Below are 25,784 nucleotides of genomic sequence, written 5' to 3' on the forward strand. Positions count from 1 at the left end.
AGATATTAATAATGAATAAAGTCCTTACTTGTATACATTTCCTGTCACTTGACTTGTATTATTGGTATTTCATGCCTGAATCTCCCCTCCTCCCCTGTTTCCCTCTAGGCAGCATCAGATCCTCTCTACTGAAGGATCAGGTCAGGCCAGCCTGGCAGAGCCTTGGTGGCTTGTCCCCTTTAATCCTCTTAACTTGAAGATAGGTGAATGGAGGTGTTGCCAGATAACGTAGGTCCTACTGCCTGTGGATGAGGAACATCTGGGAGGACAACTAAAATGCAGAGGCAACAAAGGGCCCATGAACTGACCTGGCAGGCATCCTTTCCTGTGGGGCTGGTACCACAGATAGCCCCCTTCTTGACCATGTCAAATCGACTTTCCATCTTTTCTTTGAGCACCTCATTACATCTCTCATAGCGAAGAATGCTTAGCTCAGCCTCCTGAAGCAGTAGTGTAGATGCTTGTGATGGTTCTGTAGAGGCAATTTAGGAGTAGGTGGATCTGCCTAGTGGGACAAGACAGGAGCCCCTGGTACCCACTCTGGGTCTCAATACAGTGTGTTCACATACAGATGCCCTCTTAGGGTAGTGGATATTGTCCCCATTTGACACCAGAGGAAATGAGGCCCAGAGTTGACATGGTGAGAGGAAGGGGTAAGAATCAAAACCAAGACAGGTAAAGAAGAACAGATCAGGACAGGAAGAGGCAACCTGAGAAGTCAAAACCAAGTGTCTGTCACTCTGAGTATCATTAGTAATAGTGACAGGTGTCCTGTACATCAGAAAGTATCTTTAGTTTAGAGCGGGATCAGATTCTCAGACACGTAATGCCCCAAAGGTACCAAATCCAGTCTCGCCCCAGGGATAGGAGGCCCCACAGTTTCATCCAGAGGAGTTCTCTGGCCTCTTCTCACTCACAGGAAGCTCCCTAACCACCAAGGCAGGTACTTTCAGTTTGGGACAGCTCAGATTAGCAGACAGATCAACACCTTCTGAGTTTAAATCCACCCTAGAGAGAACCCACTTTGCCTGTCACTCAAGCCCCCAGGTCCTGACATACTAATAAAAATTTGTAAAACCATCAAATTACTCCCACCAGCATCTTCTCCACCCTCCTCCCTTACCCACTTGCTAGACAATTGCCTCCCTGTCTCTCCCTTTATCTTGTAGGCCAACACCAGGGCACCAGGCAGCCCCTTCCCTGGCCCGAGTTTGCTGCCATCTTGCTTCACAGTCTCACCTCTTTCATCTAGTTTTCCCCAGCCAGTCACCCAGCACTCTGTACCAGCTTGGACCATGAAAGCCTTTTCAGGGAGGCACACAGGTTGGATGTTCGAGGAGAAATTCACAGGGAAGGCAAGCAGAGCAAGGGCAATGTCATTTTCCACCGTTCCAACAGGATTAAAATATCTGTGGATAACGATGTCTCGGACTGGGACCTTGATTGCCATTCTGGAGGTATGCATCAAGCGTATGTCTCCCATCTTCACTGTGTATTCCACATGGCTGCAGAGAGATCTTCGAGGCTCTACACTCCCCTTCCACATCTTCTAGGTTCTTCCCAGCCTGGTCCTATCTCCAAAGCCACTTATCAGTCACCTCCCTCCCTCCCGACCACATCCCTTCCTGGACCCCTGGCCACTCTATCCAGTGATTCTCAACGTTTGGTCCCCAGATGAGCAGCATCAACATTACCTGGGAACCTGTCAGAGATGCAAATTCTCAGGTCCCACTCCTGACCTAATGAATCAGAAACTCTGGGGTTGGGGACAGGCAATTATTGTTTTAACAAGCTCTGCGGGTGTTCCCATGCTCATTAAAGTTTGAGACCACTGAGCTAGCCAAATTGGCCAGCTACAATCTATTCCCCTTAAATATTCCCTCTGCAAGTTTTTGCCCACAAACTGTTTCCCAACTTGCATCTCTCCCCGCTTCTTGCCACTTGGCTCGAAGGCTAATCAGCACAGGGTTAAAAAAAAGTAGTTTTGAACTTGATTTTGCATTTTGACTTTCCAGGCTACCAAGGGCCCTAACATCATCTACTTCTGACTGTAGCCTGAAGAGCTATAGTCAGGGACTGTGACCCCCTTTTTCAGATGAGAAAGAGGAAGCTCAGGAAGAGGTCAGGACTGGCTCCAGGTCACACAGCCTGACCAGGAGCCCAAGCCTGGAACCCCGAAAACTCACCCAAATATGCAGTGGGCCGCGGTCAGCACCCACCAACTGGCAATGAGGGAGCCTCCGCATATGTGTTTATCATTGATCTGCAGGCTGACTTGCCAAGGCCACTTCCTCTCTGGGGCCGGCCTTCCGCCAACTACCCTTGAAGTACGATGGCCACACACTAGAGCAGGTCAATGAAGGGAGAGGACTGAAAGTAAAGCCGCTGACGCCACCATGACCAGAGCCAGATAATCCTCAGAAGTCTCAGAACCCTCAGAGCAATGCCATGTCCCCTCTGACCCCCAGGGCAGGTCTGTATACCCTAAGACTCCTCAGAGAATGGTCATGTCCTCTCAGATCTCAAGGACAGGGTTGGGTCCACTCAGACCCCCCCAGGGAAAACTCGTGTCCCCCCTGAGAGCCTTCTCCCCCATGGCAGGGGCCCACGCCCCTCAGACCAGGCCGGTTCTCTGCCGCAGGGCTTGGCCCGGAAACATCACCTGAAGGAAAGAGCTGTGGTCGTTTGGTCCCTCCTGGTGCTGGTGTATGTGTAGGTGTCAGAGCCTTGTAGGAATCAGAGTCACCTAAGGTAAACGCCACCAAATCGGGGGCTACCGCAGTCATACGGGATTCCGAGGCCCCCAAAGTTCCCGGAAGCCCTCGAGGAGGCAGCTTCCACGGGCGTGCCCTGGCGTCCTCGCGGCCGCCCCCCGAGGTGGGTGGAGAGCCTGAGGTCAGTGCCGCCCAGCCCTGCGCCCCCTCCCCGCCCGCCCGGGCCTCACTGAGCCGAGGTTGAAGGACTAGAAGCCAGACCAGGAGGCCCAGGGATCCGCCGCCGCTGCGGAGGACGCCCGGAGACGCCATGGCACCTCTGGTCGCCTCCGCGCTCTGCGGCGCCCCCTCGCGGCGGCTCCGCGCTTGCCCTCCTGTTGGCGGGAAACAGGGCTGGGCGGGGGAAACCGGTGCCGCGCGCCTGTGGGGTCATCTGAGGTTCAGGGCCTGGGCCGGGCGGGGCCTCGGAGTCGTGACTCAGGCGACTCCTTTCTCTTCCCAGCTCTGCGTGGACTCATTAACGGTGTGCCTCCCAGGCGCTCAGCGTCCCCTGGCCTAGGTCGCTGGCCACAGAGAGCGGCAGCCGCGCCACCGCCGCACAGAGATGTACCCCGAACTCCCTGTCGGGCTGCATCAGGCCTTTACCGGCGTTTCCCTCCCCTTCTTGTTGCCAGTAAAAATTTAAATTCCTCAATATAAATGTTGCGCTGAACGTTACTAACCACTGAGTTAGAAATGATACCGATATCTTTTTAAAAATCAACATCCACGTGAAAAGAGCCATTAGTGGAATGCAAATTAAAACCACAGTGAAATATCACCACACATCTAACAGACTAGCTAAAATTTTAAAATAATGACAACACCAATACTGACACGGATGCAGAGATATTGGATCACTCATACACCGTGGTAAGAATATAAAATATTACAGCCACTTTGGAAAACGGATCAACAGTTTCTTATAAAACAAAACATACAATTACTATATGACTCAGTAATTGTACTCCTGGGCATTTATCCCAGAGAAATCAAGATTTATGTACACACACACACACAAACACACACACACACACACAGATACTTTTACAAATGTTTACAGTGGCTAAATTCATGATAGCCAACATTTGGAAACAACCTTGTAGTAGACAGAATAATGGCTTCCCAAAGAAATCCACATTCTGATCCCTGGAACCTGTGAATATATTACCTTGCATCGCAAAAAAGAATGTGATAAAATTTTTTAATCTTGAGAAAAGGAGACTAACCTAGATGACATACATAAAAGTGGCCACAATGTTTTGCAGTTCCTCCGTCAAGAGGCAAAGTCAGACTGCGATATAAGCAGCCGTGTCACTTGGTCTGTATGACCTGGCAAATCCTATGGTGCTAGAGTTTGCTGTGGTGAATTAAAATGCTGTAAGGAGTCTGCTCTGTCCTAACTAGAGAGTCACAGTATAGATCCCTACGGTTCTGGAGCACGACCATACTCTCTGCTGCAAAGAAACTGTATAACCTTTGAAAAGCAACTCCTGACACACTACTGAATCCTAAAAGGAAACTAAATGCCAGACCATGGGACATTAAATGACTAAGAGACCAGCACCTCCTATCATAAGATGGAAATTTAGCCAAATTCACTAAGTCGTAAACTCAGTTGGAAAAAGCAATTCATGACTCACTGGAAGTGATACGTTTGGGATTGGATCATGGCAGTCTTGAAGACACAAGTAAGTTGTGCAGAGAAAAGGCCTAGACCCCCATGTCACTTATTTGTATTGAATTGAAACAGTTCTCCATCAGTTCACACCCATAGCCTGATAGGGTGTATCCTATGACCAACGGATGAAAGAAGAAAAAACCTGGGCCTGGTTCACAGATGGGCTCAAAATCTTGGTGCCAGCTTAAAGTAGACTACTGTTGCACTAGAACCCCATTCAGGGGTTATATATACACATATATATTCTATATATAGCTAGCATTGCCTGCCTATAATGTCTTTGCTGACACCACTATCAGTGGACTCATGGAAGGTCTGACTTACCATCATGGAATCCTGAGTAACATCACCTTAGACATAGGGACCTGCTTTTTGGTCAGGAAGGTGCAAAGTAGGTACATGATTAAAAGACCCACCGGAACTATCATGAACTTCATTATACAGAAGCTAGAGGCTTTATCACATATGGGAATGGCCTCTGTATTAGTTTTCTCTGCTTTGTAACAAATAATCACAAATTCAGTGGCTTAAAAAAAAAACAGACGTTTATTATCTCTCAGTTCCTGTGGGCCAGGAGTCCAGGTACAGCTTACCTGGGTCTTCTGTAAGGCTGCAATCAAGGTGTCAGCCAGGGCTGGGTTCTCATCCACCAGGAGACTCGACTAGAGAAGAGTTTGCTTCCAAGCTCAATCAGTTGTTGCCTGAATTCATTTCCTTTGGCTGTAGGACTCATGGCAGCTTGCTTCTTCAAAGCTAGCAAGGAGAGGAAGACACATAGAGTGAGTCTTCCAGCTAGACAGAGTCTTACATATTGTAGCATAATGACAAGGGTGACATCCCACTCCTGGAATCAATCAGTCCAGATTCACTTTTCAAATGTCCTTGATGGAGAAGCAAAAATTATTAATTTTATTAAGTATTGACACTTTAATCCACATTTAAGATTTTGTGTAATGAAATGACAATTATGCACAAAGCACTACTGCTGTATAAAGAAGTAGGATTGTTAACTCAAGCAAGCTGTACAATTGTTTGAGTTGTTAGCTGAATTAGCTGCTTTTATCATGGGACATCATTTTTACTTAAAAAGAGTGACTAATAAACTGCTATTATTTAGACGCATATTTGGCAGACATATTCTCAAAAATAAAGTTAGAGTCTGCAACTTTAAAGAAAACAACTGACGGTACTTGCTGCAATGATAAAATTTGAGCTTAGAGGTGAAAATTTGAATTTTGGAAAATTTATATTTGCTACCATGAGCTCAACAGCTTTCCAATAATTAAATACTTTTCTGACAACAGTAGTGGTAATATGAGTGAATGTGATTTTTTGATATTGTGTAATGAAATGTGTGAACATTTGGAAACTCTGCATAACTAAGTGAACCAATATTTTTCAATGATTTACAAAATTATGCATAGCTTCAAAAGATCCATTTGGAGTGAAAGGTAGACCAATGGATTTTAATGTAATAAGTACAAAAAGTTCAAAAAGTTCTATACTCCACATTGCAAAAAACTACCACTTGTCAAGTTTTGGTGTATTATAAAATGATTTTTTAAAATCCTCAATTATTTGAAAAGTTTATTAAAATACTCCTCCCTTTTCCAGCTGTATATCTATGTGAGACTGGGTTTTTTTCATATACTTCAACCAGAACAATAAGTTTTGGAAGAGAATGATAACCCAGCTGTCTTCTGTTAAGTGTGCCTTTACTCTAGGGTTACCTCAGCCTTAATACTAAGGTGTGAGCCTTGCAGGGTCTCTACTGATAACCTGAGTAGACAGTGAAGTCCCTCCCCTCTGGATGGATGAAACTGGAATGTTTCCTAGTGCCTTGTGGGCTCTGAGGCTGGTTCACCTTATAGTTCCCTGGCAGGTGTTCTTTGTTCTTTTGCCTAGCCTCCTGGAAATTTAACCTACGTGTGTACAGATCAGTATTCAGCCAAAGACTAAAGGGGATTGTTCTACAGGGTTCTGGAGTTCTTTCTCTGCATATCTCCATCCTATCCAGCAGGGATTGGCAAACTTTCTCTGTAAAGAGACAGATAGTAAATATTTTAGGTTTTGCAGGTCACACATGGACTCTGCCACATATTCTTTTTTTAAAACTCTTTAAAAGTGTGTAAATCATTCTTAGGTCAGTACAAAAACAGGCTATGTCTGGAACTGGCCCACAAACCATAGTTTACCAACACTTCTCTACAGTATTCTGACCTGCAAACTCCAGATACCTAGCCTTCCGGAACTCCAATCTCTTGTCTCCTTAACTTCGTGGTATCATCATGTTCTGTTTGGGTTTCTCTCCCTGTGCCATCTGAAAATTGCCCTGCTTAGGAATCCAGGACAGTTACAGGGTTTGTCTCACTTGTTTCCTTCTCTCCAGGATCACTGTGCTATGCTGCCTATTGTCCTGATGTCTGAAAAATCATTTCTTTTACTCCATCTAGTTTTCTAGTTGTTTATAATGGGAAATCAAATTCCACACTGGATATTCCTTCATTGCCCTACAATATAACTTTGAGTTTCTTTTTTTAAATAGATAACAGAAAGCTTAGACTGATCTCTAGGTCTCTTGGTGTCCTGAAACGTTCACCTCAGTTTTTTGTTTTTTTTAAAAAATGCTTAATTCAAAGCCTGGAGTTAGCCCAGGTTTTGACAAATTCCTAAAATATCTGGTAATGGAGCTGGAATCTGACTCCTTGGTGACTCCCTTCTCTTCCTATCTTGCTTGCTCTGGGAATCCTGACTTCTTAGAGAGGCAGTCACTTAGAAATGTAGGTAAGGAAAAAGGTTGGAGAGTTTGGGAGTCTTCGTCCTTTCCTTCTCATTACCACTCTGGCTACTTAAGACATAAGTGCTTGGTAGTTTGAGTTGAAAATTCTCTCTGCTTTGCAACTGGAAACCTGCAGGGAGGTAAAAAGTGTTGGAAAAGTTAAGGCAGCTTTTAAAGCTCATCCTGTTGTTGACCTATGGGAGGAATCTTAAAGGCCATTGAATGAAGACACAGCGCCTGCATCAAAGAAGACACAAAGGACTAATGTGTGGAGAGGGACAGTTCCCCACCAGCATTAAGAAAGTCCTAAATTGTTCTCCTAACTGGGAATATTGCTTACCAGTCTCAATTGAGAGAGGTACCTCATTGGGCCTTTAAAGTGATCAAGAATTCTGATCTGAAAGGAGAAACTATTAAATACCTGCTGAGAATGTTAGATATAGGAGGGGTAAGAGTGTAGATGAGAGAAATGCTAACTCTTAACAATTCCAGTCTTTCAAAAAAGTAGAACAACTGATTTTCTATATATACTCATGGTATATTTTCACTTTTGATTATGAGTCCTCTGTTTCAATGTGTGTCTTTTGAATTACCTGTGTCTTCTGAGTTATGACCTTCGATGTCAACGATTCATGTGTAAATATGTTCATTTGTATTTTTTAGTTTATAATGCCAATTTTCAAAGTAGTTTTACCAAATTACACTCCCACTATCAGTGTGACTCTTTCTATTATCCCCATTCTTCTCAACAGTTATTCCCACAGTTATTAGCTTTTCCCACATGATGGGCACAAAATTATATCTTGTTATGGTTTTAATTTGCATTTCCCTGAAGTTGAGTATATTTTCATATCTTTACTTGTCATTTGTGCCTTCTTTCTATAAAATGTTTGTTCATAACATCTACTCAATTTTACATTTGAGCTGCTTTTAAAGTATTTTTTGTTCAGTTTTTTTATGTATACTAATCCTTTGTTGGTAATGTGTGTTTCAAATATCATTTCACAATCATGATTTGTCTTTTCACTTTATTGTACTCTTTCAGGTCTGGCTTCTTTCACTCAACATAATGTTTTTGAATTCATTCATGTTCCTGTGTATAACAGCAGTTTATTCTTTTTAATTGCCAAGTAGTATTTCAGTGGCTATCATTTATCTGCTGACAGACATTTGAGTTGTTTCCAGATTCAAGCTATTATGAATAAAGATGCTATGAACATTCATATATAAGTCTTTGAGTAGCCATTGTTGCTACTTTCTTCCAGTCTGTGGCTTTCATTTTCATTTTCTTAACAGTGTCTTTCAAAGAACAGAAGATTTTCATTTTGATAAAATCCAATCTTTTTTTTTTTCTTGTATGGTTCATGCTTTTTGCATCCTATATAAAGAATCTTTGCCTACTCAAGGGTCACGAAGATTTTTCTTTTAAGTTTTTTACATTTAGTTCTATAATCCATTTTGAGTTATTTTTTCTACATAATGCAAGGTAAGGATTGAGTCACTTTATTTTATTTTATTTTTGTATAGGAATGTCCCATCGTTCCAGCATCATTTACTAAAAAGACTATCCTATCTCCAGTTGAATTATCTTGGCACCTTTGTTAAAATCAACTGGCCATATACATGTGGATCTATTTCTGGACTCTCTATCCTGTTCCACTGATCTATATGTCTGCCCTTATGCCAATACCACACTGTCTTGATTGCTATACCTTTATACTAAGTCTTGACATCCAGTAGTTCTTTATTTCAGTTATTCTAGGTCCTTTGCTTTTCCATATATATTTTAGAATCAGCTGGTCAATTTTTACAAAAAAAGCTCCAGCTTGAAAAACATGAACAAATTTGGAGGTATAACACTACCAAATTTCAAGACTAACTACAAAGCTATAGTAACTAGGACACTGTGAAGTTGACATAAGAATATACAAATAGATAAGGAACTGAATAGAGTCCAGAAATAGATGCACATATATACTGCCAATTAATTTTTACCAAAGTAGCAATGCAAATCAATGTGAAAATAAATGTATTTTCAACAAATGGTACTGGAACTGGATAAACATTAAAGATAGAGAAAATTACACCTTGTTCCCTATCTCACTCTGTGCCCCAAAATCTGTAGGCCATAGACCTAAATGTAAAAGCTAAAATTATAAGGCTCATAGGAGAAAAAATAGAAGAAAAATTTTTGCAACCTCAAGTTAAAAAGTGAAAAAAGCACGTCACAGACTTAGGACTCTAACCAGAGTACATGAAGACTACTTACAACCCAGCAATAAAAAGACAAGCATCTTGATTTAAAATGAACAAAAGAATTGAAAAGATGATTCACAAAAGAAGATATACATATGAGCATTAGTATATGAAAAGGGGCTCAATACCATTAGTTACAGGGAAATGCAAAATTAAAACCTCAGTGAGATACCATTTCATACCTATTAGAACTGGGAATCCTCATCAACTACCGATGAGGACGTGGATCAAGCAGAAGTCTCATTTATTGCTAGTAGGAGTATAAAATGGTACAACTAATTTGGAAAACTTTGGAAATTTCTAATAAAGTTAACCATACATCTATTCTATGAACCAGCAGTTCCACTCCTAGGTTTATTCCCAATAGAAGCAAAAGCATATAGGCATAATAAGTCCAGTACTAGAATGTTTATCAGCAACTTTATTCATAATAACCCCAAACTAGAAACAACCCAAATGTCCATCAACAGGAGAATAAACAAACTGTGGAAAATTCACATAATGGGTAACTATTCTACAATAAAAAGGAATGAACTGATGATACACATGACAACATGGATGAATCTCAAAAACAATACGTGGAATTCGATGAAGGCAGTCAAAAGGTACAAACTTCCAGTTATAAGATAAATAAGTGAGCTTCCCTGGTGGTGCAGTGGTTAAGAATCCACCTGCCAATGCAGGGGACACCGGTTCGAGCCCTGGTCCGGGAAGATCCCACATGCCGTGGAGCAACTAAGCCCATGTGCCACAACTACTGAGCCTGCACTCTAGAGCCCACAAGCCACAACTCCTGAACCCGCATGCCACAACTACTGAAGCTCACGTGCCTAGAGCCCATGCTCCACGACAAGAGAAGCCACCGCAATGAGAAGACTGCATACCTCAACGAAGAGGAGCCCCCGCTCGCCACAACTAGAGAAAGCCCACGCGCAGCAACGAAGACCCAACACAGCCAAAATAAATAAATAAATGAATAAAATAAATAAATTTTTGAAAAAAGATAAATAAGTACTAGGGATGTGATGTACAACATGATATGTATAATTAACACTGTTGTATGCTATATATGAAAGTTGTTAAGAGAGCTAATCGTAAGAGTTCTCACAAAGAAAACTATTTTGCTATTTCTTTAATTTTGTGTCTATATGAGATGATGGATGTTCACTAAACTTACTGTGGTAATCATTTCATGATGTATATATGTCAGATCATTATGCTGTATTCCTTAAACTTATATGGTGCTATATGTCAATTATATCTCAATAAAACTGGAAGAAAAAAGAAGACAAAAACTTCCCCTACCTATGTGGAAGGTAGAACCAAAAGAACACTTACTGTATGATTCCATTAATGTGAGATGCGATAACCTGCAAATCTAATCTGACAGTAAACAGAACAAAGGTTACCTCTGGGAGGGGATGATAGAAAGGAATATAAGGGAACATCCTGGACTGATGGAAATGTTCTCTATCGTGATTTGGGTGATGTTAGCGTGGGTATTCATTTGTTAAAACTCATAAAATTGTACAGTGCAATGTGTGCATTGTACTATGAATAAATTATACCTCAATAAAGAAAATAATATAAAAATGCATTGAGATAATATATTCATTCATCAACATAAACTTTTAACCTTACCAATTTTTAAATATGAATAGAGAAGGAAGCAATGGCATACAGCAAAGTAGGAATAAAGGAGAATTTAGTCTAAATAAGAAATGACTTTAAAAACTTATATTCCTAACAATCCAGAAATAAAGCTCCAGATAATATCAACTGAATTAGTTAGATTGAGGTTTTTCTGTGAGCAAGTGAGACTGAAGATGATGGTGGCTTAATTAAAAGAGAAGTTTATTTCTCTCTTGCATAAAGAGCTGTGATGGCAGCCCTATAAATTCCAAGGAGTCAAGTTCCTTCTGAATTTCTGTTCCATACCCTTAACATGTTCCTCATGTCCCAAGATAGCTGCTCAAGCTCCAACCACCATGTATACATTCTAGCCAGGAAAGAAGAAAGTGATGAAGGGCTTGTTCTCCTTTTAAGGATATTTTCCAAAATTCATACCCAACATTTCTGTTTATACTTTATTGGCCAGAACTTATTGCCAAACTTAGATACATGGGAAGGTTGAAAATATACTCTTTATTCTGATCCACTATATGCCCAGAAGGAAAGGGATGAAAGGTGCCACAAGAGAGGATTATCAAGCTTTACCCCAGTCCACTTTTTTATTCACCTAACTATTCACTTGCACCTCTTCCCATATGCAAAATGCACTAATCCTCTCCTAAAAGAAGGCAACCTCAAACTTTCACGAAAGAAATCAAGGAAAAGTGAAGTGCTCTGCATCATGACAGAGAGCTAATTTGGGACCATATGGTAATGAAGGAAATGAGCCAGCACAGACACAGTAAGCACCCCAACCTGTCCCCTCCCTGAGTCTCAGTGCCGTTCTCCATAGCCTGGCCAAGGCAGTCTGGTGCTCAAGACTATTTACCAAGAAGGGGAGCGGCAGAAACACACAGAAAAAGGGCTTGATGTTTGGGCCCAATGCCCTGACCCCTCTCTTGCTTCCAGTCTCTCTCACTTCCTCCTTCCCAGATGCATTGGCTAGCAAACTCATCCACAAAGTTCCCTGCAGAGATGCTAATGGCTATGAGGAACACAGCAGCAGAACCCAACTGCTAAAGCCATCTGTCAACTCACATCACATCACATCACTCCAGGGTTTAAAAAGTATCACAAACACTTTCCTAAGCTAAATGTAAGTTCTCTTCAGTGATCCCAGACCAGCAGAGATGCAGAACACACACACGACTCTTCAAACATTTATTCAGTTGACATCAGAAATCTCTGCACTCCTTGACGCCTCCACACAACTTGGGGTGAGCCTGGATGTGGCCGCTGGAGCACCGGGAAGGGGGTTCCAAGACTGAGTTGCCCCAGGGGGGCTTGTGTGGCAGAGGCTGAACACTCAGATGCATCCGCACTGGGCAGCAGGGGACCTTCTCCCAACTCAGACAACTGAGTCAGATGTGGACATGGTGATGCCTCCTCACTCTCTCCCAACAATCACCAAGCGGACTGGTTTGATAAAGTGTCAGGTCTAATGCTGTTTCACCGGTGATGATGTCCCTTCTTTGCTAGATGTTCTCCAAGATGTGGATGAAGCATCATAAAGCATCACCTGGCAGGTCGCTGGCCATCCAGCTGGGACGGTTTCACCCACTTCTTCCCAGCAGGCAGAGCACAGCCAAGGTGTAGGTGTGGATGAGGCAGGTTCCTGGATCACCAGGCCAGGAAACTTCCAGGGTTCCTTTCCTGCTGCCACTCTCTGTCATGTGGATCTCCACAGGGTCAGTGGATCCCAAAAGAAATTGAGGAAAGGGCATTGAGTAGAAGTGGGAGGTCAGAGGCAGGGCTAGTGTGAGACTCAGAAACAGGAGAGGGTGTGGGCCAGGGTGATCACAGGGTCACCAGGATGCCCAGAGGCAACACCAGACACACCAGTAGAATGAGGAGCACCACTGGATACAAAGAGGTAGCCTGGTTCACCACTGCAACTAGCCACTTAGTGTAGAAGGCAGTATCTGTATAAACTCCAGGTGAAACTTTACGACCACAGCTGACACCCCAGCTCACAATCCCTATCTGGACGCATGTGGTATTATATTGACAGAATCTCCCTGGAAAAAGAGAAAGAAACAAACCACAGGAATGGAAGAGCACCCACTTCAGGGCAGGCTGATTGCACTGCAAGGCGCTGAAAGACAGGCACCTGTGGGCCTTCCCCAGACATCTCCCAGGCCCAGATTTCTTGATTTTGAGAACTGAGAACTGAAGAGTCAATTGGAAAAATTTAGTAGCCTCTGAGGATATTATGCCTGGTCATTTCCTATACCACAGTGGTTGTTAAACACTTTGAATACCACCTTTGCATGGAGCCTCCTAAATCCTTACACCTAGCCTAAAGTTTCTCTAGAGCTCCTGACCATATAACCAGCTCCCTCCATATTCTAAGCTACACTCTCAGACATCCCACATAGTCACCCCAGCTCACGCAAACAATGCACATCCTTTGCTAAAACTGATCTGGTGGTCCCCCATCTACCAGCTCAGTCAGAAACTCAGAGTCGGGCTTCCCTGGTGGCACAGTGGTTAAGAATCTGCCTGCTAATGCAGGGGACATGGGTTCGAGCCCTGGTCCGGGAAGATCCCACATGCCACGGAGCAACTAAGCCCGTGCACCACAACTACTGAGCCTGCACTCTGGAGCCCGTGCTCCGCAACAAGAGAAGCCACCGCAATAAGAAGCCCGTGCACCTCAACAAAGAGTAGCCCCTGCTCGCCGCAACTAGAGAAAGCCCGCACGCAGCAACGAAGACCCAATGCAGCCAAAAATAATAATAAATAAATATTAAAAAAAAAAAAAAAAGAAACTCAGAGTCCTCCTCAAGCCCTCCCTCACCCGCCCCCTCACATGCAGTCAGTCACCAAGAACTGATGACACAACCCCTTCACCCATCCCACCAGCCCAGGTCCTGCCTGGGGCTCAACACCATTGCCTACACGGTGAAAACAAACTCCTGGCCTACAGTCCTGCATGGACAGGAACGAGAAACATAGCACAGCGTTGCAGGCCACACACAGTCTGATTCCAATCCCCTTCTCTGGCCATATTTGCCACCTCATTGCTCCAGACCTGAAACACATTCCCTAAACATGACACGTTCTTCAGAACTCTGAGCCTCTGTACTTGCTGTTCCCTCTCCCAACAGTGATGTTCTCCTCTTTCCAAGACTCCAAATACTCATCCTCTAAGACCTGGCTCAGATGCCCCCTGCTCAGAGAGGCTGCTTGGTGCAAAGGGGAGACTGTGGGCCCAGGCACTCCCAGGGGGACCTTGAACTTACGCCTTTTAGGGACCACATCTGTATAATATGTATAGTTATGTTGCAGGGTTGTGAGCTGGGTAACTGAGCTGATGTGGGTGAATGCTCACACTGGCACAGTAAGTCGCCATAGAAGGAACTCAATTATAGGAACTTACATTATTATCATTACCACCCCGAACTTCACCACACCCTGGCAGCATGCCCAGGATGTGAGGGCTGCTCCCTATTGAAGGAACAGGCCAGGCCAGCTCAGTGGGGTCTTGAGGGGTTCTTCCCTGAATCTCCGTAGTAAAGGCTGAAAGAGGAGGTGGCAAATAACCCAGGCCCTGCCACTGGGGAATGAGGAAATTTTGAGGCAACAACCTCAATGTGGAGGTAGCAAGAGACCCATGAACTTACCTGACAAGAATCCTTTCCTATACTATTATAGCCACAGATCATTCCTTCCAGTACTACATCCTTATCTGTTGGCATAGCCTTCTGGACCATCCCATTACATTTTTCATAGTAGATGATACATTGGTCCATCTCCCGGAGAAAGACTGAGACAAATGGGCCACCTACAAGCAAAGAAACTCAGCAGTGGGTAGATCTGCACAGGTGGACAGTAAGCCCCCAAACACCTTGAATCCCCCTTGAAGAAGGCAGCACAGAGGATATTGTCCCCATTTGACAACGGAGGAAACTGAAGCCCAAAGTTGACATGGGGAGAAGAGAAGGTAGGAACCAAAACCAGGACAAGAGAAGGAAGAACAGATCAGGATGGGAAGAGGCGAGGCCTTACCAGCCTGAGAAATGATAACCAAGCATCTGTCACTCTGCGCATCAACAGTAATAATGAAAGGTGTCCGGTGCATCAGCAAAGTGTCTTTACTTTAAAGCAGAATCACAGACTCTCAGACAGGTACTGCCCAAAGGAACAATCCAGCCTCCTCCCAGAGATAGGAGGCCCTATAGCCTCACCAACTGGGGTCCTCGGGCTCTGCCAACAGTCCCAAGGACAGGAAAGTCCCTAGGCACCAAGACAGGTACTTCCAGCGAGGGACGGCTCTGCCTGGCAGACGGCTCATGACCCCCTGAGCAGAAATCCACCCTGGAGAGAACTCCAGAGCGTCTGGCTCTGTCCCCAGGGAACCTAAAAATGCCCCCAAACCAGCCAGGCACAGTTCCCCACAAATCTGCAGGAGATTTCACCCATGTATTTCTTCTTCTCCTGGGCAGCTCTAGTTCCCAGGACTGGTGCCTTGCTTAAATGGCTGCCATCAAATATTTGTGTGGCAACAAAAGACCTCAACCAATTTCTGGGCTCAAGCCAATTGGGAACCACTAGCCTGGCTGCCTCCTAACCCCCCTGCCAGGTGGTGTGCTTCCCTACCCCTCCCTTTAGTGTTGTTGCCTACTCCAGGGATAAGGCTGCCTCCCTCTGCCCAAGGTTACTTCCTGCCTCACAGTCTCACCGAATTCTTGTTGCTTGCCCCATCCAGTCACCCAGCACCTGGTCCCAGCTTCCACCTGCAAAGTCTTCTCAGGGATGCATATAGGCTGGATGACCCCAGTGAAATTTACAGGGTAGAAGAGCCGGAGAAGAGCAAGGTCATATTTAACGGTTCCACGTGTTGAGAACTGAGGGTGAACAACGACTCGGCTGATCGGAACCACCAACCCTGAGATTTCACCATAGACACTCCGATCTCCCATCATGACACTGTAGCGGTAACAGCTGTGGGAAGAGGACATGTCCCTCGTAGAGATCCTGGGAAGCATCCCTTGTGCCTTTCCACACATATCAGCTGTTTCCCAATCTGGCCCCAACCTCTCTCACCACTCTCGCTACGACCATATCAGCAAAAAACCCTCCTAATGACTCTCAAAATTGGTTGGCTCGCCCAAACAATTGGTTTTGTTCACCAAACTAGTATTCCTAGTAACAAGACTACCAGTGCAGAATCCCTCCCATTTTTATTGTGTGTGCTTTGGTTTGGGTTGGGTTTTTATCAACTTGCAGGGCAGCAGAAACTAGTGGGTATCTGAGAAGGGCAGGACTGACTCCAGAACTCTCACATCTCCACTTGTCATTACTCACCTTAAAATACAGTGGGCTGCAGTGAGCACCCACTAAGCTGTGATGAGGGAACCTCCGCACATGTCTGCCACTGACCCTCAAGCTCACCTGCGAGGGCCACTTCCCTTCTTTCGCTCTGATTTCCTCCCACGATTTTCAGGAACACTTGGCTACATGATGGGGTGAGGACAGGGTAGCAAGGAGAACCTCAAAAAAACAGGCCCTGTCTCCCAGGAGCCCCTCAGACAGCCGAGAAGGCCATGTCCTCCTAGGCTCCAGGGCAGCGCTTCCAAGTCCGCAGGCCATGGACCCACAGACGAAGCGCGTCTCCCTCAGGCTCCACAGCAGGGCTGCGCTAATTCAGACCCCGATCCCCTCAAACTCCCAGGGAGCACCGGCTCCCATCCTGGCGCCTCAGCCTGCCCCTCCAGAAGGCCAATGCGAACAGTCACCTGACCTAAACTCCACCAACTTGGGGGCTCCCAGGGGCTCCCTGACCCCCTCCAGGGCTTGGCTGGTCCGCCGTGGGGTCCTCGAGGCCACCTCCCAAGAGGGGTGAAGTGGGCGAGGGAGTCGCTGACCTGCCCGCCGGGGCCTCCCTGAGCCAGCGCTGAAGGAGGAGGAGCCAGACCAGGAGGCTGCGGGGGCCGCCCGGGGACGCCATGGGCTCGGCGACGGCCTCGGCGCTCTGCGTGCCCCTGCCCACGAAGTCTCCTGCCTGAGAGTGCAGGGTCGCGCTCTCAGATCCTCACGCCAGACTGTGTCCAGCCAGAACGCTGCCCAGGCCCGAGGGGTGAGGGTACATCTGAGGAGACTGTCCTTGCTAGGGACCTTCCAATTTAACGTCGGCTCTAAAAGGCGGGTGCTTTCGGACGCTCCTGCCCTTCTTGGTGTGGTACCTGGCCTGGAGCCGGTGAGGGTGGGCAGTCTGGGAACTAGCTGAGGAGCCTTAATTCTCCATAACGGTTCCTCAAGGCAGGGCCTCATTCACCAGACCTAGATTTGGGGGGAGGGGGACTACAGATGAAGTGGGTGTGGGTTGGACAAAGGAGCTGGCTGCTATGCAACTTCAGTTGCGGGGATCCCTGTAAAAATGAGCCACCACCAAAGATACCCGCAGGTCAACCCATTCTTATTAGCTCTATGTCCCTGATGTCTATTTGTCTTTGTTGCTTAAGTGCTTCTACCAGGCCTCTGCCTCTCTGGGTTTCATCATCCCTGTTGAAGTCCGGGGAAAAAACAACAATAACAACTTTTGAGTTGCAGTACTTTTCCCCAGCCAAAAGAGGACAGCCAGTTACAGTGTTTTTCGAGGATATGGGTGTTCCCCTCACAATTTATTTTTCAATGTCTTGATGAAGGGGTTATTCTCTAAAGCCCTCTCTCTTTGCATTCCTTTCTCCACATTAGGCCAAGGAATTTCTGACATTTCAATTTCCTTTAGCGTGGTCCACTACTGCGTTCAGGTTTAAAACAACACAGTAAACATGTAGAATCATTCCCACCTGCCTGAACCAGCAAACTGAATTCCAAATTTCTAGCAAGTGTACTGTTGATAAATTTGGGACCAAGCCTTCCCAATCAAGAATCCTTTGAATCCCGTCCTATATATATATACCCCTTGTTCCTTCCAATGTAGATCAGCAAAATCTTGCACTTCTTTTTGTAAGGAAGCCTCCTACCCCTGGATTATACTTTGCACCTGTCCTAGAGCATGCTGGGATCTTACTCTAGTTATTAGGTCTAGAGGCAGTGAAGACTGGGGTGGTTCAGGCAGAGAATTGGTATGCCCTTATAATGTAATTTACTCACATGAAGTCATTACAGTGTCTCTAAGGTGGAGAGGACCAGCCTTATCAAATGGGAGGAGGCGCTGTTTCTGTTAGCAAGAGTGGTTCAACGTGGCTGGGGGTAAGGGTGTCCTAAGTCTATCCAAATGTATTCCCATGTAAATTTTCAGGGTCTCACTCCCAATCAATGCCCTAACTTTTTTGTAAGAGTTCTGATGAAGCTCTTAATTCAATTTATGTTGAAATTCAGCGAGCCAAAAGATCAGATACTACATCTTATTATCAACTACATCAACCCTGCAGTTATAAGGCATATGAAAATATTTTAGGGAAGTCATGGAAGTTTTTAAACTGAGAAGTTAAAATTGTAAGCCTTAACTACAGTTCAGTCTTTGGAGAGGTAAGCAGGAATCACTACGGGAAAGGTATGAAGTCTGGCCTGGGTCCTTCTATTTTGTTTCCTCTCCCCCTGTGCTGCCAAAGAAGAAGGAGAAGGAGGAAAAGAAGGAGAAGGAGGATAAGAAGGAGGAAGAGGAGGAGATGCTGCCTTATGCAACTAGGGGAAGGGCATAAAACTGTAATTTTCAGGACACAGTTTAAAGCCTACTGTAGCTGGGTGAAGAGAACATAAAATAACCTCTATCCCTGGGGGAGGAGCAGGAAACTCTCCTGGACCAGACTTATAGAGATCTCCTATACTGCGAGAGGGTCAAGGTCACTGAGAAGGCCTCTTCTCTGAGAGCCAAGAATATAGCACCTGCCTAAGAGGGAGGCTGAATCAGGACAACAAAGAATGCCCCACCTCCTCCCTCCGCTAGCAAGTGTCCAGGAACAAGTAACAGCAGTCTATTGCTAGAAGAGAGAGTAAAAGCATGGAGAGACATCTTCTGTGAGACACAGGCACAAAGAGAGGACAGACAGGTGAGAGTGGAGAAGACACTGAGAAAAACTCTCCAGCAAATCAGCTACCACTCTAAGCAAAAAGTAACACTAGAAGAGTTTGAAGCCTGCTGCATATTGAGGGTAACCATAGCAACAACAAAAATCAGAGACAATCAGGACACAATTATCTCAACACTCCCCACTAAAGAAAAGACATGCCCATTTCTGGACATAAATAGTATTGCTTAAGTCTCTACTATTCTACACAAGATGGCCAACTTTCAACCAAAAATGACAAGACACACAATAAAACAAACAAACAAACAAAAAATAAATAACACTCTTTCAAGAGACAAACCAATCAACAGAACTAGAGTAAGATATAACATGGATTTTGGAACTATCACACAGGGAATTTTAAATGCTATGATGAATATATTTGAAGGCTTTAGTTCAGAGGTCCATAAACATTTTCTATAAAGGGCCAGATAGCAAATATTTTAGAATTTGCCAACCATAAGATAAAATTAAGGATATTATGTAGATTTTCTTATAAGAAGGAACCATTTCCTCAAAAACAGTAATAATACGAATTGGATACAATATTTTATAATATAAATCTACTAATGAGAAGATTGAAATTTTGGAGAGGGGAGGAATAACATTTTATTTAATTGGGGTTCAAAGGTAGCATTCTCTATCATCAAAATCAATTGTAAATGTTCTGTTAATGGTGAACTGTAATGATATTGGGTTGGCCAGAACTTTTTGGCCAACCCTATATTTTATGCTTTTCGTTTTTTTTTTTTTTTTTTGGCTGCGTCAGGTCTTAGTTGTAGCACACGGGATCTTTGTTGAGGCATGCAGGATCTTTTCATTACCCAACACGTTCTGCTCAGGCTTTCTAGTTGCAGCGGGCAGACCTCTCTGGTTGTGGCGTGCGGGTTTTTTCTCTCTCTAGTTGTGGCGCGCAGGCTCCAGGGCACGTGGGCTCTGTAGTTTACTGCACACAGGCTCTAGTTGAGGCGCACGAGCTCAGCAGCTGTGGCACGCAGGCTTAGTTGCCCCGCGGCATGTGGGATCTTAGTTCCCAGACCAGGGATTGAACCCACGTCCCCTGCATTGGAAGCCAGGTTCTTTACCACTGGACCACCAGGGAAGTCCCTATGCTTTTCATCTTTAAGAGTGTCTTTTCATGCAGATAGGTGCCATCATCAAATGCTGCTATTAATCTATGAACATATGGCTTTGAGCAAAAAAAAATCTTCACTTGGAAGGCATTTATTGAGTTTTTTTGGATTTTTCTCTTGATATGTGCCTTTTATCCTGTCATTACATTGCAAATTAATCACTTCATTGAAGTTTAGGTGGAAGCTCCTCAACTGCAATGTTAAGTGGATTTTTGAAATATGTAAATCTCCTTTGCACTTGCATTAAGGTCCAAAAACTGCTTCTCGAACTGTAGCAGAAAGCTCAGAAAATATATCTACTGCAAATGTGTGTGGAAATGCATGTCTTGCTCCTTGTTTTAACTTTGGACAGCACAGGGACTTTTTTAAAGTAGCTTGATATAACTTGTGATTCAAAAAACATTACTTATCATCAAAGTGATTTTACCATAGTATAGACAGCAACAGAAAACTAATAAAGGATGGGAGATACTGTTATAAGGCCCTTGCACTACCTAAAATACTAATCCTGTTATTTGAAGAAAGAGGACAATTAACTAAAGATATTCACTGTAAACTCAAGGGAAATTAGAGAAAAGTTAAATAACTATAATAAGTAAGACAACAGTAAGGATAAAATAGAATCATAAAAAATACTCCATTAATTTAAAGAAAAGCAGAGAGGAAAAGAGAAACAAGAGATGGGACAAATAGAAAACAACTAGCAAGATGGTAGATTTTAATCCAACAATAACAATACTTACACCAAAGGTAAATGAATCTATTAGATGAATTAGCGATTCTATTAATTCACGTTCATGTTGTATTATATGAATTAAGACAGACTGTCAGACAGGATTTTTTTAAAAAAGCACAACTATTTACCCACATTAAATATAGACAGGTTATGGGGGAAAGTATAGAATATGATATATGATGCAAACACTAATCAAAAGAAGAAATGGCTAGATTACTATCAGGCAAAGTCAACACCAGAACAAAGAATATTGTCAGGGATAAATAAAGACATTAATTGCATAATGATAAACAAAATCCTAAATATGTTAGGATTCTAAATGGAGCTAACAACAGATCCTCAAAATTTACAGAGCAAGGGGAAAAAGACATTCTAACCACAATTAGAATTTGGAACTTTAACATGTCTTTCATAATTGATAGAACAAGTATACAGAGAGCTACTAAGTATACATAAGATCTGTAAAACACTATCAATGAATTAGACCTAACTGACATTTATAGAATACTATATTCTAGCAACAACAGAATATACCTTTTTTTGAGTGTACATGGAACATACACCAAAATAGAGCATATTATGGGGCCATTAAACAAATGGTAGCAAATTTGAAAGAATTAAAATTGTACAGAATATGTCTTCAAATTATAACAGTATTAAACTAGAAACCAATAATAGAAAAATATCTTGAAAATTGCCAAATGTTTGGACAGATTTTAAAACTTTTATTTTGGACTTCCAGAATGGCTGCATGAGGAACTCGGTTGATTCTCTCTCCAGAGAGAAAGCTATTTAGCTGGTGAAAATTATTTTTTTAAAAATAACTATTTAGGGCTTCCCTGGTGGCGCAGTGGTTAAGAATCCGCCTGCCAATGCAGGGGACACGGGTTCGAGCCCTGGTCTGGGAAGATCCCACATGCCGCGGAGCAACTAGGCCCGTGAGCCACAACTACTGAGCCTGCGCGTCTGGAGCCTGTGCTCCGCAACAAAAGAGGCCGCAATAGTGAGAGGCCCACGCACCGCGATGAGGAGTGGCCCCCACTTGCCACAACTGGAGAAAGCCCTCGCACAGAAACGAAGACCCAACACAGCCAAAAATAAATAAATAAAATAAAAGAATTTAAAAAAAAATAACTATTTAAGTTCTATGGAAATTGTCCTAAGGGCATACAGAAAATTGAGAAATATTTATGCAAGAAAATCTAAAAATTCTTGGTAAGAACCAAGATTTCTTGGCGAGAGTCTGTGGTATTTGAGCCACGACCAGCTCCCATCCCTACTCCTTAGCTTCATATTATGGAACTCTGTTCTGGGCAAGTGGCCAAGACAATGGGGTCTCCCTCTCCCCCAGCTATGGTTTCACCCCAGGAGAAGCAGATAGCTGGTGTCTTTCATTCTCCCGAGACCATTTTTGCAGAAGATCTGTTCTAGAAGGCATGACCAAGAGGACTAGAGCTTCCTTCCCTCACTTAGCCCCTACTCATAGAGCAGAAGCTCTACCCCAGGCACAGCAGGCTAAGAATCCTGGGTCTTCAATTGTCCCATCCCAGCTCACTCATAGAGCAGAGGTTCCATGGGAAGGGCAAGTGAGATACCAACTCTCTCCCCATTGCCCACTAATAGAACAGGAGTTTCATTCCAGGAGAAACAGGCTGCCATTCCCATCCCTAGCTCTGGTACAATAGCACAAACATTCTGCCCAGGAGGATAGGCAGGCTGAAAGAAATACTCTGCAACTCTGCTTGAAATAGCTGAATCTATTTGGAACAGAGGGTGGAGAAATTCATGCCTAATGGAGTTGTTAAGAACAACAGAGATCTTCCTGGTAAGCAGTTAAGAGAGGGTCAGTAGCTCCATGATACTAGCAACAAAAAGTGAAACAGCAGACTAACCAGTTTAACAGAGAAAACCAGTGAAAGAAGCAGCCAAGAAGAGTTCTCCTGGGATCACACTCATCCCCAGGGGTCTAAACCACTGTGCATGCACTAGGCTACACCAACTCAGGAACAATAAGAGCAGGAAGTAGAGCAAATTTAAATGTATTTCCCAAACCAAACACAGATCAGCAAAGTGCAGAAACCTTGCTAGTGCAGTGGATTTAAGCACAACCTCTGACCAAATACTAGCTGCACAATAAGCTTCTCTGACCCAGGGGCAACTCCTAATAAGCCCAGCTTAAAAATAAAATCACACTCATCCTTAGTAGGCTGAGAGACGGTGCACATACCCAAGCCTGTGTCTTTTCAAGAATGAATGGATAGGGAATTTCCAAGTTTCTAGTCATTGGATGAACATGTGGTGGCGGAGGGGGGAGTAAATTCCCTAAACGGTGAAAGCCGTCTCCAAGACATGCACACATTACCAAAGACAGTGAAAATAAAACTGACCAAAGGGGCTTACACACAACTACTGATCAATTGAGTAGCTAGCTTACAGTGATCCAGGAGTTAACCCTAGGAAGCCAGGCTAAAATATAAAAATAAGGAAAAAACCTAAGCAGGGATATCAGAGGCTGCAAATTGAGGGGGAAATAGACTTCACCAAATTATCTCACACAAGTACTAAGCAAATAGACAAATGATCACCACAAATCCTGGGTGGGCAGGAATCAGTATCCGATTTGCTATACTATATTACCTATGACGTTTGCTTTTCAATGAAAAAATTACAAGACATGCAAAGTGATGAAAAAAAATTATTTTTAAGGCAGGACCAGAAAAATTTTAAACATAAAATTCTCTCTCTGGAGGAGATTAACCAAGATGGCGGAGTAGAAGGACGTGCTCTCACTCCCTCTTGCGAGAGCACCAGAATCACAACTGGCTGCTGGACAATCATCGACAGGAAGACACTGGAACTCACCAAAGAGGATACCCCACGTCCAAGGACAGCGGAGAAGCCGCAGTGAGACGGTAGGAGGGGCGCAATCAGAGTACAATCAAATCCCATAACTGGTGGGTGGGTGACTCACAGACTGGAGAACACTTATACCACAGAAGTCCACCCACTGGAGTGAAGCTTCTGAGCCCCACGTCAGGCTTCCCAACCTGGGGGTCCGGCAACGGGAGGAGGAATTCCTAGAGAATCAGACTTTGAAGCCTAGTGGAAATTGATTGCAGGACTTTCACAGGACTGGGGGAAACAGAGACCCCGCTCTTGGAGGGCACACACAAAGTAGTGTGCGCATCGGGACCCAGGGGAAGGAGCAGTGACCCTGGGGGAGACTGAACCAGACCTACCTGCTGGTGTTGGGGGGTCTCCTGCAGAGGCAGGAGGTGGCTCTGTTTCACCATGGGGACAAGGACACTGGCAGCGGAGGTTCTGGGAAGTGCTCCTTGGCATGAGCCCTCCCAGAGTCTGCCATTAACCCCATCAAAGAGCCCAGGTAGGCTCCAGTGTTGAGTTGCCTCAGGCAAAACAACCAACAGGGAGGGAACCCAGCCCCACCCATCAACAGTCAAGTGGACTAAAGTGTTACGGAGCTCTGTCCGCCACAGCAACAGTCAGCTCTACCCACCAACAGAGCCTCCCATCAAACCTCTTAGATAGCCTCAACCACCAGAGGGCAGACAGCAGAAGCAAGAAGAACTCCAATCCTGCAGCCTGTGGACCAAAACCCACAGTTACAGAAAGATAGACAAGATGAAAAGGCAGAGGGCTATATATCAGATGAAGGAACAAGAAAAAAACCCAGAAAAACAACTAAATGAAGTGGAGATAGGCAACCTTCCAGAAAAAGAATTCAGAATAATGATAGTGAAGATGATCCAGGACCTCGGAATAAGAATGGAGGCAAAGATTGAGAAGATGCAAGAAATGATTAACAAAGACCTAGAAGAATTAAACAACAAACAAACAGAGATGACCAATACAATAACTGAAATGAAAACTACACTAGAAGGAATCAATAGCAGAATAACTGAGGCAGAAGAACGGATAAGTGACCTGGAAGACAGAATGGTGGAATTCACTGCTGCGGAACAGACTAAAGAAAAAAGAATGAAAAGAAATGAAGACAGCCTAAGAGACCTCTGGGACAACATTAAACGCAACAACATTCGCATTATAGGGGTCCCAGAAGGAGAAGAGAGAGAGAAAGGACCAGAGAAAATATTTGAAGAGATTATAGTCGAAAACTTCCCTAACATGGGAAAGGAAATAGCCACCCAAGTCCAGGAAGTGCAGAGAGTCCCATACAGGATAAACCCAAGGAGAAACACGCCGAGACACATAGTAATCAAAATGGCAAAAATTAAAGACAAAGAAAAATTATTGAAAGCAGCAAGGGAAAAACGACAAATAACATACAAGGGAACTCCCATAAGGTTAACAGCTGATTTCTCAGCAGAAACTCTACAAGCCAGAAGGGAGTGGCATGATATACTTAAAGTGATGAAAGGGAAGAACCTACAACCAAGATTACTCTACCCGGCAAGGATCTCATTTAGATTTGATGGAGAAATCAAAAGCTTTACAGACAAGCAAAAGCTAAGAGAATTCAGCACCACCAAACCAGCTCTACAACAAATGCTAAAGGAACTTCTCTAAGTGGGAAACACAAGAGAAGAAAAGGACCTACAAAAACAAACCCAAAACAATTAAGAAAATGGTCATAGGAACATACATATCGATAATTACCTTAAATGTGAATGGATTAAATGCTCCAACCAAAAGACACAGGCTTGCTGAATGGATACAAAAACAAGACCCATATATATGCTGTCTACAAGAGACCCACTTTAGACCTAGGGACACAT

At 44.1% G+C, this 25,784-nt stretch overlaps 2 protein-coding genes across 8 annotated transcripts in view; both read right to left on the reverse strand.

The window, feature by feature from the left end:
- LOC132374940 (serine protease 45-like) overlaps positions 1-25,784 on the reverse strand; it is a 102,901-nt gene that overhangs the window by 57,729 nt on the left and 19,388 nt on the right. For all 7 annotated transcript variants that reach the window (XM_059939447.1, XM_059939446.1, XM_059939445.1 and 4 more), the window contains exon 3: positions 5,028-5,187. The gene's annotated coding sequence lies outside the window, so the exon portion shown is untranslated. The remainder of the gene's footprint in view (positions 1-5,027; positions 5,188-25,784) is intronic.
- LOC132375323 (putative serine protease 42) lies at positions 12,938-17,093 on the reverse strand. Its single transcript, XM_059940587.1, is given in 8 exon segments — positions 12,938-13,154; positions 13,653-13,672; positions 14,767-14,927; positions 15,825-16,087; positions 16,451-16,510; positions 16,512-16,558; positions 16,560-16,636; positions 16,928-17,093. Coding segments are annotated over 8 exon segments (1,011 nt in total).

The sequence above is a fragment of the Balaenoptera ricei genome, chromosome 11, assembly GCF_028023285.1.
Source record: "Balaenoptera ricei isolate mBalRic1 chromosome 11, mBalRic1.hap2, whole genome shotgun sequence".
NCBI lineage: Eukaryota > Metazoa > Chordata > Mammalia > Artiodactyla > Balaenopteridae > Balaenoptera > Balaenoptera ricei.